Here is a 15,706-nt window from a genome sequence, read left to right as displayed (position 1 = left end):
TTATTTTTAAATTATCAAATTACTTATTAGACACATTCAGATCAGAAGCTTTATTTTGTTTATGTGCCTGAACAAAGATGATCTGTGTCTCAAGGATGCCATTCTCAACCATAAACCTTTTCCAGTGTATGCACTGCTACCCCAGGAGAGTGGTATCTATTTAAAGAATCTGCTTTTCCCTGGGGAAGCACAGTAATGGTGGTGGACAGAAAGAAGGGAGATATGACCACACCAACCCCCCAGCACAGAGGGAGGCACACAGAGATCCTTTGATATGGAGAAAGCAGACAGGATGCCTGCAGGGAGGACCTGAAGAAAGGGATTTGATGAATGCAGGATACTACTCAGGGTATGCTCATCATGAGTGCAGTGAGCTAAGTCCACAGAAGCAAATAAGTGCATGACCTCCTAGCAGTGAACTGTGTACATACAAGCTGTATTCATTAGCTTTCTTATCAATTTTCTATATCAGAAAGCCTAGAACCTAATAAACTAACTGACAGGTCATTGAGTCACACAAAGGACGTTTTATGGAAACATATATGAAAAGAAAAAACCAGCAGAATGTCCAGCAGGCCTATGCAGCAAAGCATCCCTATCATATCATTCTTGCAAATTACTTGTTTTCAGTAGTCATTACTTCAAGAGGTAAGGATGACTAACTAGTTGTTCTGGATCCAAAAAAGCAGGAAATCTGTTAAAACTTCTAATGCTTAGTCCAACAGCACATTTTTAATATGCAAGAAATGTGTAAGAAAAAATATGTGAAAAGGAAAAAAAAGCCCCACACAACAAAACACACAAAAATATCTTATTAACAGCACCAGCCTCATATATTGAAAATATTCTTTTATTGTGTTTAGGGCCACATTTGTTTTCAAACACAAAAACATTATTAAATAGACACATTATCAGTGTCAATTCCAGTTTTCAAAGTGAAATCTGTGATCAGTGTCAGGGTCACAACTACTCTGTAACAAAGACAAAAACTAATGAGGTGTGCAAACATGTGAACCAAAACAGGTGAATTTTTTTTAACCCCTTCTAGAGCAGCAGCATTTTCAGCATGCTGCTCCAGAAGTTGGTGATCAGACTCCCAAAATTGCCATCATGGGCATTAAAATCAGTACCTTAAAGCACACATAAAGCTACATACCACATCCAGAGGAGCATAATCAATATCCTCCAGAAGTATCCAGTGACCTTTGGTAACAGCTTGTGTCAAGGTGCCAGGCTGCCACACAAACTCCCCTGGAACATCTGTGCATCGATACATCCCCAGCAGCGTCTGTGACAGAAACAGTGGCACATCAGAGACCTGGGCACTGCCTCTCCAGAGCCAAGGATGGCAAATATGACCAAATTTGGGACAGAAGTGATACTTTCCCTCCACCTTACTAAACAATCTGTCTGGCAATCTGTGCCCAGCGTTGCACTTTTTTAATTAAGAAGAAGAGTTTCCCACCTCCGGTGGCAATTTAACTGAAACTGAACAATTAAAACAAACAGGTAATTGGAAGTAAATTTATGAGCTGTGCCACCCTAATATACAAGCAATCCAAAGTAAAAGAAAACTGTCTAGGGTCACACCAAACTTTAGCTTATGTTTCTGAGGAGTCTGTGACTAAGGTAGTAAACAGAACTATAAAGCAAGTTATTCAAAGGTAAAATCCAGTCAAAGCCTTGCTTTTCTCTCAAATTGTAAATTGTAATAAGCATTGCTTTAAAAATTGAGTTTGTGATTTTACTGCTACATATTTTATACCTTGAACTTCACCCCTTTTTCTTTAGTCTTGTATATGAGAAGATACAGTTTGTGAGATGATGAAACTAGGTGTTCCATGCAAGCAAAGAAGGTGCTTATGGATGCTAATAAAAACCTTCTGGTAGATACTAACCACCTTCAAAAACTAAAAATAAATTGTGCCAAACAACATTAGTCAAGCTCCAAAATTCTATATGCAAAACAAGAAATATATAAAATTATATACAGATAAAGATTAACCATTATTATGTAACTGCAAATCACCTCAACATTCCAGTATCTTACTTTATCTCACTTTTATCAAAGAAAAAGGCATCAGATTAAACTGACATTAGCTCACTTAATCAGAAATAAGTGTTCATACAACCTTTGGCACGAGAATCCTGCTTTTTCCAATACAAATCAATGTTTTTAAATAAAAAAAAAAAAAAACAACAACTCAGTTGAGCTCTTCTACATAGAAAAACTCTGAAAAAACAAAGTGAATGATACAGGTTTAGCTCAATTATGCAAAGAATTAAAGACCTACTGGAAAGTAAGAGTTCTTTTTCTTGTTTATTTATTCATTCTCACCAATATTAAGACCAGTACTAAAGAGTTGGCCACTGTAGGGTCTTTGAGTGAAAACATTGTATTATTAGAAAACTAGGTCCGTGCTTTAAGTTAAAGTTATATCTCATGATTCAAACATCAAACAAATCCATCAGTTACCTTACTATCAGTTTGATCTCCAAGCTGAACTTTCAAAATATGAGGAGGTTTTGCTCTTCCTGTAACAGCCGCTAAATATTCAATTAAAGAAGTTTTGCCACATCCTATTGGTCCTTCTAATAAAACAGGAGTCTGATATGCTACAGCAATAGCAAGGTTTTGAAGATTTGTGAAGGCAGATTCAACCAAAACAAAACTGCTGGTGTTATTTTCCTGTTCAAACATAAAATTTGGGTTACTACACTTGAAATTATTTTTCTTACATCTGTACCCCACAGAACAATAAGGAAAGTGACTCTAACAACAAGTAAAATTTTGGCCTGTAGATCTGCATATCAAATAAAATAAAGGAGTCTAAAGTTGTATTTATTAACAGGTATTAAAATAGATTTCATCCAAAACCTATTGTAGGTGAAACACTTAATGAAAAGTACACAACTTGATCCCAAGGGGAATTCACACTAAGTTGTCAGTACAGGCATAGTAACTATTCAGTCATAACTCATGTCAATCAAATACAATTTGCAATATGAGTGAAATTAAGTCATCAGAATGGATCCAAATCACAGGACAAATCAAATAGCAGTTGCAGTCAAATTATGCAAATATGAATATTAAATGATTGAATGTGAGTATTTACTTTTTTCTATAGAGGCTGAAGTAAAAGATCATTAAACTCAGTGAATGAAAGAAAAAAGGTATATTCAATAGCATTTTCATTTTATTTAAAATTAAATGAATCAGTTTATGGAATGGTAATTAATCAGTGCTACAGATTGTCTCCAAATATTCTGGCTCTTACAGTCACATATCTTTATATGGCATAAAAATTAGTGCTTTGTGCCAAAAGTCTCAGAGGAAAGAATTCAGGGCATAGAAACAAGTGTCTTGTATTTAAGTCTGACCTTTTTTCAGATACAGCCTGATGTACTTCTCTGGAAACAAGAGAACCTGCTTCCCCTCACAATTTGCTCCTATGTCTTCATCAGACCTCCTAAGCTGTCACTGGAACCTCCCTATTGTAACTGGAACTACACTGTGGACCAGATCAGTGGAATACCTGTGCCTATTAAAAAATAAAAGCATTCCTTTCAGGGAAGTTGTCACCTCCCTCAGAGATAAAGAATATTCTTTCAGTAATCCAGTTTATAGCATGGCCTGGCTTCAGCACAGCTGCAACAGCAGTGATGCTGCCATGGGAGTAAGAATCTTCTTAAACTGCTTTACAGTTTCCCCTGCTACAGTGAATTCCAAACCACTCTCTCACAATCCTATAAAAAATCCCAAAGGGCTAGAAAACAGTGAATTCAAGAACAGAAGCAGGGAGAAAAACAGGGTGGGGGAAGAGGAATTTGGAGGTAAAATAATCCTCTTTCCTTGCTTTGGCCGCTCAAACAATTCTGGACACTGGTACTCTTCATTCATTTCTTTGTCCTGTTATAGAGCACTGTTACAAAATTAAACAAAAGAACTCAGCTAAGAGCTAAAACTGGTACCTAAAGGAGAAAAACAGTCAGGAATACTGGCTGTAGCTACAAAGAGGGATCTGAACAGCTTAGGTTAAATAGCAATTTAGAAGAAAAAAGGTTAAATACTGTTTGTTTAAAAATGTTTATGCCTTCGATGGGCTTCCCAAAACTACAAGGCACTATAGTCTACATTACAGTAAATTCTTGCTCTCTTCCTTTTCCCTTTCTCTGCCTTCTGGAAGAGTTTAAACAGCAGCCTTGTTTTCTTTTCATAGAAGAACTGAGCATATGTTTGGAGAAAGGCTGCACAGCACAAAAACCCCTACATCATGCAGGTAAAAGCAGCTGTCCTAGATCCTGGCTTTAGTCAGCTATGGAGTCTCACCCCACCTGAGACTGAAGTTAGTATGTAAGGCTGAATATTCTTTTATAGTATGTTTGTACAAACTGCTACATGAAAGTAAAATGAACAGCATTACTGCTCCTTCACTCCACTGCAGAGCTTATTTGTGGCACCTGTATTATGCAACATTGGTTTACTGTACACACTGAGAAAGATAAAGATACACACATTACTCACAGTATCCCAATACCATCCAATCAGGAAATAAACTCATTTCACTGTATTTAGAACTTCCTAAAACAAAAATGTACTGATTTAACTGTGGATTACATACCTGCTCTTCAGAAACATGCTGTAGTCTAGGCAGCACAATGCCACAGACAGCTACTACACGTGCAGAGAGGTCGCTTGAGACAATGTGTCCCTGTGTATAGTGCAGTTCTTTCTCCTTTTGCCAAAATGAGGAGTCTGGATTGGCCAAAACTAAAGCTTGTTCCACATTCTGCAGCTGAGATTCTTCTAGCAACCTGTGAAACCCATGTTTATTAACTCAGCTGAAAGCCATCAAGAAAAACAAATAGTGTTCAAGATTTTAAAAGTCCTTACTTCAGTCTGAAATGTATCAGCTCCTCAGGATTGAATATCTTCTTCAGGAAAGATAATTTATGCTCATCGCTCATGCATGCAACCAGAGCAAGACAATTTGAAGTATACCTAAAAATTACATTTAGAACAAAATACGTCAAAACAGTTTTAAGGAATGTAGTTCGACAACTGTCAGTTGCATGCAAAAACATCAAGTTTGGAAAAACGTGCAGAAAACTTATTCATAGAAAATTATTTTAGCACTATGCTTCACATTCTTTCAGATAAAACAAATATCTCACAACTGAGGAAAGCAATTCTATCATGGCACAGTTTTAATTTATACACCAATTAGCTAACATTTCTCTGAAGTGAATTATCAGCAGAAATATAATAACGGAATGCACTTTCCTAAGTAAATGAAGGTTAACATAAGAGACAAGGAAAATGAAGTCATCTTGGCCCATTTTTTTTCTCCTACCATTTCCCTTCCAAAATTGCATTTCATGCTATTTCTAAAGTAAACATAATGCAATGAAATCAATTCTGAGTGCCTAGAAAAGTCAACTCCCAAGTCGTGACTACATAAAGCTGTCTTGCAAGAAAGGAACATTTAATATAAATCATAAACCAGTTCTCATTCATTATGATGCTGTTTTTAACTTCCAAGAACAAAGTTTTCAATTATTGTAATGGAGGGAAGGCAGAAGATTGTTTCAGGACAAATGTTTAAAAGTCAGCTCATTCACTTAAGACTATTAGTTGAACACCTGGTAAACCAATTCTAGTCAATGAATTACAAATTCTATCTCTTTTCCTGACACTAAGTAGGTCATTTTGAAGAGCTTCATAAATGACTGACAGATTTGACAACATTCTTGGTTCTGTTCTTCCTAAATTATACACCTTACTGAAATTATGTGCTACTAACACAGTTCTTAATTTATGTTCTAAAAAGCAAAGACTATTAAACATATTTTGTAAAATAAAAGGCACTATCAATACTAAATAAGGTAGAGCATATGATTAGGCTGAAGCCCTGAGGGCACACACCTAAAATAAAAATCTGACTAAAATCCCACATGAACCAAGACCAATATAAGGTGCAGCTTAACTAAGCTACATTTTACAGCCACTGAGAAATCTACACACAAACAATTGAAAAAATACTTTGGAAAGATTCTCTAAGACCATAGTTTTAAGCACTACTAAGTGCTAGCCTGAAATTCACTTTGTGATAGATCACTATAGCTTTCAAAAGGTCAGATGAGAAGTACAAGTACAGATATCATTGGTATGGATTCCTGGTATTACTTGAAGATGCTTTCTATTGCATATGAACACTGTTAATTACAGTTCAAGATATAGATACATCTATTCCATGAGGAAGATTTGGAGGTTTTAACTTACCAACGGACTAAAGTGTCATGACTCCTTAGGAGTGGAATACACACACTCCAGTCCCAGAGTTCCCGGAAAACGGATGGCTCCTTCTGTAAAAATCTGTAGGCGGCCTCCATGAGGTCCCGTAACTTCATCCGTCTGCGCCCGTATCGGACTGTGCTTGCATCCGAGCTCTCCAGGAAAAGCCTCTGGAAAACTGGTGATGTAGTTTTAAAGTATCTTAAAGCAAATCTTTACAAGAGAGTGAGAGAGAAAGAGATGGAACACAAACATGTAAGTCAGAAGAAAGAAAACCAGACATTAATAAAAATGTCAGGGCACAGGGCCTAAGACAGTAATTGACAGTACTAAGAACTAAGCCCTGTAATTAACTTCATCCACACATGGGAAAGACAACCAATTCAGCAATCAGCTGACAACAGACACTTCACCTTATTGAAAATCATTACTTAATTAGCAAGGAAAGGTACTGCCTTTGGTGAAAACTCTTTGATTGCTCTTGTTTACTGAAAAAGTAATACAGATTCCTACTTATGCAACTTTATATTCTACAAGCCTAGAGGTCTAATATTAAACTCAGAGATTTTGGTTTTGAACTATTTTCAAGCTGGTTTGCTTTTCTGTAGATCACAGGTGGAAGTCAAATTGCATCTTACAACACGATTTAATTAAAACAAACTGCGTTTGAGTCTTGTATTTACTTAATAATTATTTCTGTTCAAAACCCATTTGTGGGAGACAATTTAAATCCTGACACTACCTCTCTTCACCAGGGAACACTAACAAGCACATACTGCCCGGATGAAATGTTAACTGCAATGTTAATGGTTGATGACTCAAACAATTGCCCATTTGCAAAAGCAGCAGTGCTTTGCTGAGGATGTGCAGGGTCACAGCCCAGGGGCAGAGGGGGTGAGCACCCATCACCCAGGGCTACAAGCAAGGGTTTGGGCCACATCTGGAAGAGACCAGTAAGAAGCAAATCCTACATGGGATAATGCTTTTTATCATGACAATGTCCTCCCTTATGCAAGTGGCTCAGGTGTGAAAACTCCCCTCGAGGGAAATACCGGGACATTCACACTGAAGGCTTTCATCCCTTTCGATGGGGCATAACTGGCTCAGCAACGTTAGAGGCAGCTGTCCTGTCTGAGGAGGAGTCATGAATCAAAGATCCCCGAAGTGCCCCCAGGTTCACTTTTAGGAACTTCCATCAGAGAACTGGTCATGATCCACAGTGTTGCAACACAGTGTAAAACCCCCAGGGGAGGTACCTAGGCATTCCCACCTGAACATGAGTGTTTATTAACCCAACAAATTTTGTGTTCCATGGGCTTCCCCCACCTCCTGATGGATCAACACTTCGACCATCACTTGGACCAATGGCCACCGAAACTGCAACAACCGAGTCTCGCCGCTGGAACCGTGGGTAGTGAGATTTCTGTTCTTATCCTCTTTCTTTCTTTTCCCGTATATATTTTCTTAAGTGTTATTTTTTATGGTTATATATTGTTGTATTTCTACAGATAATAACAAAACGGCTACATATCTCCTTTCCATTGCAACCAAATTGTTCTAAAATAAACAACACCAGCATAAACACCAGTTCTAAAATATAAAAAATCCAGTCAGCCAGTGTCCTTCACTCTAATCCATCCCAACCCATTAACAAAAACCTGATTTACCCTGCCTCCAGGGGCAGGCTGTAACACTTCCTAAATTCAAACATTGACATCTCATTACTCACGGCATAACATCAGGGTGGTCAGCAACGAGCTTGCTCATTGCTACACAGAGCCTTTCATGCCGATCATGGTTGATTTGGCCACCAGCTTTGATAGCTTCTGCATTTCTTTCCAACAAATCCAGCAGGATGGGCCGAACTTGACGGCCGATCAATACAGTACATTCTTTATCCAGCAATAACTGCGCTAAAGTATTGAGGATGCATTGACGATCCTGCTGAGTCCAAACCTAAAGGAATGGGAAGTGAAAACAGGTTAAATGGAAAAGTATTTTGACTTTTAACTTCAGAAGTATTCATGCAGGAGTCAGAGTGAACTTTACAGGAACAAATAGTTCAAAACCAGAAGGGAGTCCAAAATCCCAAAGCAAGTACTCAATTGACACAGCTCTCAGTATTTAAAAAAAAAAAAATTATAATATAGAAGAAGTAAGATGCAGAATGATACACTAAACAGGAATTACAAAGTAGTCTCAAAATCCTAAATTATATTTTACAACTGAAAGATAAAGCAATTTGTATTTTTTTTTAAAGAAAAATATTGGGGAAATGTTGAAACAATTAATACATCTTCCTAGAATTTCCACTGATCTTAACAGCTTGGTCTCATGAGAGCCACAAAACATTTAAGACATTAAACTTAACATTTAAACTTGCTTCATGTTCACTATCTCTTTACAAAAAAGAAGCATTTAATCAGTCATGATCACAGCCTTATTTTCATAGTTCTGACAAGAATTACAGCAAGCAATGCTCTTAACAAGAAGCAGCTTGTATCTGCAGTTTTGAAGTTGAAATTCTTTTTCTTTTTATACTGTTATACAAAAATGGTCATTTAGTTCTTTAAAATACAAGGAAAACATATTCACATCTGCTAGAAGAAAGAAAAAACCCCAAACCAACACACCTTAATCTCACACCCCCCCCACCTAACCCCTCCAGCCCTCCTAACTTTGTTACTGACAAACAACCCACTTCTTGTGTCTTACCCTTAAATATCTCTCTTTGAGCTCATGTTACCACCCAAGCATCTCTCCACTTTCATCATGTTTAACACATAGTGCAGTACAAGTCATTTTGAAAATCAGGATTATGAATTTGCACTGTAGTGGTTTTGCTCTCAACTCAGATGTTCCATGCTCCCCTCCTGAGTGAACCCTTATCCTGTTCAATATGTTCCAATATTTCTTCATCAAAAGAAATATTCTGTAATTCAGGGGGACTTTTGTTTCAGCACCATATGCAGCCAATTCCTGCTTCTCCTAGGCTTTAGTTACTCTGGTAAGACCTGTTCCTGGTTTCACCATCTCAGGGATGGTTTCATTTTTACAAGAGTGCAGCTGTCCTTTGATTATACCACTGTCCACACCCTTCTAGAACACATGCAAACCTGTTCAAGTTCCTCAGTCTCCTGGATTTGAAAAGACATTCACCCCCATACAGCATTAAGAAGTCAGGGAAACTGAGGTATATCCACTACAAATATCAAAGCCATCACATCAATTGAAAGCTGTTTCTTACAGGCCTCATGTTTGCTTTTACAGAACATAAGTTTATCTGCCTCTCATTTATCACAGCAGCATCAGAAATAATTTTTAAAATGGAGCAAGGCCCTGCTCATTACAGGGAATCAGATTTTGAGTGGCAAAATGGCAAAATGACTAATAAGCTGTTCAAAGGCAGAATGGCTCAAAAGAACCAGAAATAAACTCCACTGGAAAAAACAAAAAGTACCTCCAAATTTCAAATCAATTACATCTTTGGCTACCCAAACAAGGCACATCAGGGTGCTTAATTTATTAACCAGAGCTTTGAATATCAAATAAAGCCAGTTGACAATAAAATAATAAATAATGTGATTGATTCAGTAAAATTCTGTATTTACACGTCTGCTGTCCAACAAATTCATGCCATTAGTGAGAGGAAGCAGTTTTTTAATCACTGTGCAGTACTCTTAGGACTTATAAAACTGCTCAAAAATCACAGTGGCAACATTTACATTTTACAAAGACTGTCTATCTGACTTCAGAGCCTAAATGAAAAATGTTAAGGAAAAGAAGAATACTGCAGAGAGGATTATTTTTAACTAAACATGGCTTTATGAAATAAATATGGCTTTCTCAACCAACAGCAATAGACAGCTGATCTGAAAGTGTTCAAGTCTGGGATAGTCAAATCTGCACATGGGCTTCCAAAGAGCTGCTTTAAGAAAGCATCATAAGCATCATAACACATACACACACATCTATTATTAAAGAGACACATGAAGCAGACACACAGCCAGGACTGAGACCTGGAGTCAGACAGATCCCAGTCACTGCTCCAGCAGCAGGACGCACATCTCCTTCCCACCTTACAGACTACATGTGCTCAGTGCACACAAGGTACAGAAATCTCTAATAATACCCAGCTTAACCCAAACCCTAAATTCACAAAGGAAAGGATCACAGCAAGGAGCAAGCTGGTACCACAAGAAATCCACATTTGCTCACGATGCACACGTTACACCAGACACAAATTTAACACTGGGATACTCCTAAAGAGTTGGGAGAGCATGAGGACCACACAGGAAATCTTCCTTCCCCTCCAACACAGGAACTCATGTTCTCATCTCTGTTCCCTCACACAACAGCTGTATGATTGTGCAGCAACCAACTTAGCAAGATGATCCAAATTAATCCTTCTTATAAAGTCTTGCACTGGGTGGGAAAGTTGAATGGATTTTCCTCTTACTAGGTTCAAGATAGGAGACGCAACACAAAGGTGTGGCTTGGCCTTGGGAAGCCACTCTTTGGCAGCTGTTCAGTTCAGCAAGATAAACCAAAACACGAGCCTGCACTCTTCCTACAACCCACACAGTTCAAGGGAAACAAAAAAAAAAAAAAAAGCAGGCATAATATGCAGTCTCACAAGCTGGAACTTCCTAAACCTCCTCTAGCACTTCTTTGACAGAGTTGGACAGATCTCTCTCTCACAAGAGAGGATGCAAGCAACAAGTTTCTTGTTGACTTTGTATCACTGACATAAAGTGTGCCAAAAATCACAGCTTTTCAACATGTAGCAGATGACGACACAGCCCAAGATGAAAGCCAAAGTGCAACATACCTTCCCTAATTTCTAATGCTACATGATGTAAAGTCTAACTAATCTTTCAAATAAAATGTTTGTCCTAGGTTGACTGTATGATGCTTTTATCCCCAATCGTCTGTTTTTTGTATGCTGAATAATAAGTTTTGCACCTTTAAGACTTGTTCCAGGAGTGAATGGAGGGAGAAGAAGAGCGGAGTTGGTTTTCAGAAACGGCACTCACTCCTCCACATTCCTGCTCCTGGACTGTGCTGTCTGTGGATGGACAGACAGCGAGACAGAGCTCTCCTTTGCTTTTAGTTAGTTTTAGCTAGCTGAGGCAAAGAAGTTCCCTGGACTGTGGTTTTTGCTTTTCTTTGGACCTGCTCAAACTGCTCTGGACTGAACACCCAGAGGAGCACCGGCAGCTCGCACCTGTGGCCCAGCGGGCCGGGCCTGGGCCCAGCGGCATTTCCAGCGCCAGAGGGACTGATCAGAGACGGAGTGAGCCGAGCTGCAGCCCAGGCAGGGGGGATTTTTTTTTTTTCTGAGTTTGTCTCTCTTTTAAAGCGGCAAGAAATTTCATTGTTTGATATTGTTTAGGTTTTCTTGTTTAATAAACAGTTTTTTCCACTTTTCTCCAGGGAAGTATTTTTCCCCTAACCAGTTGGGGGATGGGACTGTTGAATCTACCTTCTAGAGGAACCCCTTTAGGAATTCTCTCCCAAATTTACCTTGAACCAGGACAATGTTGAATTCACATTTTAGTACTAAAAAACTTCTGTCTTAGTTGCCAGAGCATCAGGACATTTTTCTGACAGAACATGGGTAACTGTGTGAATTTGAGACCACTAGGTCATCTCCTTTTTCCTACATTTATTAGTATAAAGGAATAAAGGCATGTCATGGTTGGACACTGGCGCAATGCCAGTGTCCCCATGAAAATGTACTTTTTCTAAATTAATGCTGTGAGATGTTATCAGGAACAGAGCAGAGCAGGCCTAAGCTTAATAACAAAGGAAAAAAACTTTATTAAACTACTACTAACACAGAAAACACATAAACTAAATCTAGGATGAAGATCTTTTAAACCACCTCTCTTCTTCCCAATTCCAAAAACACTTAGCCATGAAACATCACCTAGGATTCCTGATCAAATTACCACCCTTCAGGTAATCTATATTCAAACTATCAAGGGAGAGAGAAGTCTCTCTTGCACCACAGACCCCCCAGGAAACACAGCTGCCACCCTGTGTTTCCCTGTCACACATGGCAACCGCCCGGAAAAAAAAATCTGCCAGTGTGACACTCTCCATTCCATGTCACAGTGCTCTCACCACCGTGCATGGACAGACTGCTCGTAGGGCTCCTTTAAGGATGCTTTGCCACGGACCCAAAGATACAACAGTTCAGCTTCTCATCCTGGGACTACAGTCCCCCCCATCTTCCCCTGAGGCCGAGGAGTCCAAACAGGACTCATCTTCTTTCTGAAGACAGAGGGTATCACCATTCCCTCTTCAGCTTTCTTCGTTTCTCGCCATTCTTGTGCTGTCGAAGCTGAAGCAGGTCTCCCTGAGTCACTACTGCATCTCCCTAAAATGCAGTCTCTATTGCAGGAGATTCTAGTTTAGTCCATGACTAACAAGAAAAGTCTAGCCAAAAGCTACTTCATTATCTTTTCTTACCTAAATATTTCTTCTTCTACCATTTCAGGTCTTGGACTATCTCTCTTCCACTACAAATCAAGGAGGAGTAATACTTTTAAAAAGCCCTAATTTCCTGGAAAGGGTTAAAAGTTCAGACTCCTTGGACGGCTGATATCTCGGTCAGGTGTTCCGCCGCCTCCCACGCTGGACATCCCTCCCCCCCTTCTCTTTCTCCTCTGCCAGGAGATTTCCAGGTGCCGCCAGGCTCTCTGTCTCTTTCCCTCTTGGGGGGGGGGGAACAAAGGCATCTCCGCTTCTCTCTACCCTTCTGTCCAGGAGCTGGCTGGGTTCCAGACCCTCAGCCCCTCGGCCTACCTGGACAAGGCTACGTGGCTTCCCCTCCCCCACCCAGCCCGTAGCTGGGCAGGGGAGCGTCTGCACTTTCTGAGGACCAGAACCAAAAGAGAGAGTTCTCCTGGGAGTTCTTGCTTTTAACCCCCTGTGTTCTCAGAGGCGTGTTCATACTTTCAGTGGTCACTCCAGGTGCTACTATCCAAACCTGACCACTGATTGGTTTGACCCAACTTCCTGGAAAAAATTCACTTCCATGTCAAACCACAACAAGGCATTTCTCAACATCAAATTCTAAGACTGAAGGCTTCTAAATAAGAGCTTGGAATTATTATTAAAACAACTTTTACTGCTACATAGAAAAATGAAATGCAAAATGAAGGATGCCAACATAAACCACCTACAAATTAAAAAAGAAAAATCAAGAATGGGGCACTCATGAGCTTCTGTCCACTTAGGAAGGTTGCATAGTCTAAGTAGAAGAAATATCCAAAGCGGTCAGGTTCTTTGATACATATATTTCCACATAAGCACTGTGGTAGATGCAAAGGACAGAAACCAGTATGGGTGTTTTTGCATTAAAGTTCCATTCCTAGGAGTGTTTTAACCTTCTCAGTGATTAACTTCTCTGCTGAAATTACATTATCACAGGCATCCAAAATACATACATTTGCACAAAATTCACATTTGGAATTCTGTGCAGGAAGACTTTCTGGCAGACCTTTAGTAACTCAGAGCCAAAAGCACATTCCAGCAGTTTGTGGAGACCTATTGCTTCTACAGTTTGCTTAAAATATTCAAAAATGCAAACGTGGGGAACAAAGACTGGTTCAGAGAGCTTTTCATCCCATCTTCCTCATTAAGAGCACAGAAATTTGCTGTATCTTTGCAGAGTTCATGGTATATAAAAATACTTTACAGAAAAGGCTCTAATTCTGTTACATACCCAAGCACAGGGAACAAAACCTTCCATGACCACATGAACTGTGCCATAATATGAACCTCAGAAGACTGCTCCTCACTTAGCACTTGTGGGCAAGTTTCATTCATTTATGGAATACTGTTGAAGAAATAAGGTGCCAGAAAGACATAGCAAAGCTGTAGAGAAAAGAGAGCTCTACATTTCCAGAATGCATGCTTCCTAGGTTATACACAAAGCAGGAAATCAGGTATTACGTTTAGAGATGGAGTTTGTTTACTGGCAAGACAAGCATAAAATAATCCTAGAGCTGTAGCTTCCAAGCTTGAAAACAGCAAATGAGTTTTCAAAAGGATGTGCCATTGTTAAATAATGTGCTGTTCCAGGCTCCCTCTATACAATCACTCTTTAGGAATTTCCACTTAGCAAGGCTTTTAAACCACATCTCCAAATAGTCACGGAAAGGGAAAGGGCACAGTGTCGTTCCCAACCTCGGTGACTCCCTTCTGGTTCGCTGCTCCATCTGCCTGCTACAACTTGTATCCACATCGTCCCCCTTTCTATTTCTCAGCGGCTTCTCTCTCTTGAAAAGTAACTCTTCATCACTGCGTCGCACCAATTAGCTTCCACTCAGGACTGTATATTCATGTCAATTTTACTTTGATCCTGTGATTTGCAGCGACAGAAGAAAGAGCCATCTGTCTACCAACAAAGAACTTTGAGTATCAGTATGAAAGCCCAACCATAACTGAGACAGCAACTCAGGCTGAAAGCCAATATTCTGAAAAAAAAAACGATATTTCAGACTTTTCATCTTCAAACAACTGGGACATTTCCTAGACACTCAAAGAGAAACAGAGACTTTGAGCCCCAAAATGTGTACACGTCTGAGGGGCTTCAAAAGCTCTATTAATAAAACAATATCTGATGGGCTGACATCCTGTTACATGTCCTCAAGCATTTCAGAGAAAGAAGGGAGATCGGTCTTAACTCTTGAAGATGTGCTTCTCAGAGCTAAGGCAGCCTAAGTATGAAGGACCACGTTGTCAGCATCACTACAACCTGGAGACTGTGATTAAAAAAACCCTCAAAGCAAAGCCCAGAAAATCATGCCTTTTTTTATCCCACATGCTGTTTTAAGGTAATTAAAGAAGACACGCAAATTAGCAACAGGCTAAGGACTAGTTACTGTCTCAGTGCTTGATAACAAAATACCACCTCTTGCTGGAATCACCTTAGGGGGCATGGAACAGATTGAAGATTTAACTGCGGGGCGAGGCGCAATAGGAAGGGAACTAGGATACAGAAGAGCATCTTCTTCACGGGCTGCACCCGCGCATCCCCGAAAGGGGCGAGGACGGCAAGAAGCAGCACCAGGGAGAGAGCGGGGATTAGCTCCCGCCGGCTGCCCGAGGGCCAGGGGCGGCCCGGGGGGGTCAGGCACACCCAAAGCTGCCGGGAGGAGATGGCGGCACAGGGGAGGCAGAGCGGTGCGCGCCCTTCGTTCCGCGGCGGCCCCTGCGAGACCCTCCCGGGACGGAGCGAGAACGGGCGCGCAGGGACCGCCAGCGAGCGCCGCACCGCCCGCTCCTCACCTGCTTCGCCACGAATCTGCTCAACTCCACGCCGCTCTTCTCGTTCCTGCGCGCCACCAGCTGCAGCGGCTCGGCCAGGCGGAAGCGCAGCTCCGCCGCCATCCTGCT

General features: G+C 40.2%; 1 protein-coding gene across 1 annotated transcript in view; it reads right to left on the bottom strand.

Annotated features, from left to right (window-relative positions):
- MDN1 (midasin AAA ATPase 1) overlaps positions 1-15,700 on the bottom strand; it is a 94,138-nt gene extending 78,438 nt beyond the window's left edge. Inside the window, exons 1-7 of the mRNA XM_053939683.1 lie at positions 15,599-15,700; positions 8,025-8,251; positions 6,284-6,508; positions 4,895-5,002; positions 4,623-4,815; positions 2,477-2,689; positions 1,157-1,288 (exon numbers count right to left, since the gene is read on the bottom strand). Coding sequence (XP_053795658.1) covers positions 1,157-1,288; positions 2,477-2,689; positions 4,623-4,815; positions 4,895-5,002; positions 6,284-6,508; positions 8,025-8,251; positions 15,599-15,700 — 1,200 coding nt within the window. The remainder of the gene's footprint in view (positions 1-1,156; positions 1,289-2,476; positions 2,690-4,622; positions 4,816-4,894; positions 5,003-6,283; positions 6,509-8,024; positions 8,252-15,598) is intronic.
- Positions 15,701-15,706: the final 6 nt, after the last annotated feature.

Source organism: Vidua chalybeata, chromosome 3, assembly GCF_026979565.1.
Source record: "Vidua chalybeata isolate OUT-0048 chromosome 3, bVidCha1 merged haplotype, whole genome shotgun sequence".
In the NCBI taxonomy this organism is placed as follows: Eukaryota; Metazoa; Chordata; class Aves; order Passeriformes; family Viduidae; genus Vidua; species Vidua chalybeata.
Note: the sequence above shows the minus strand (reverse complement) of the source record. Positions and strands in the feature narration are given on the sequence as shown.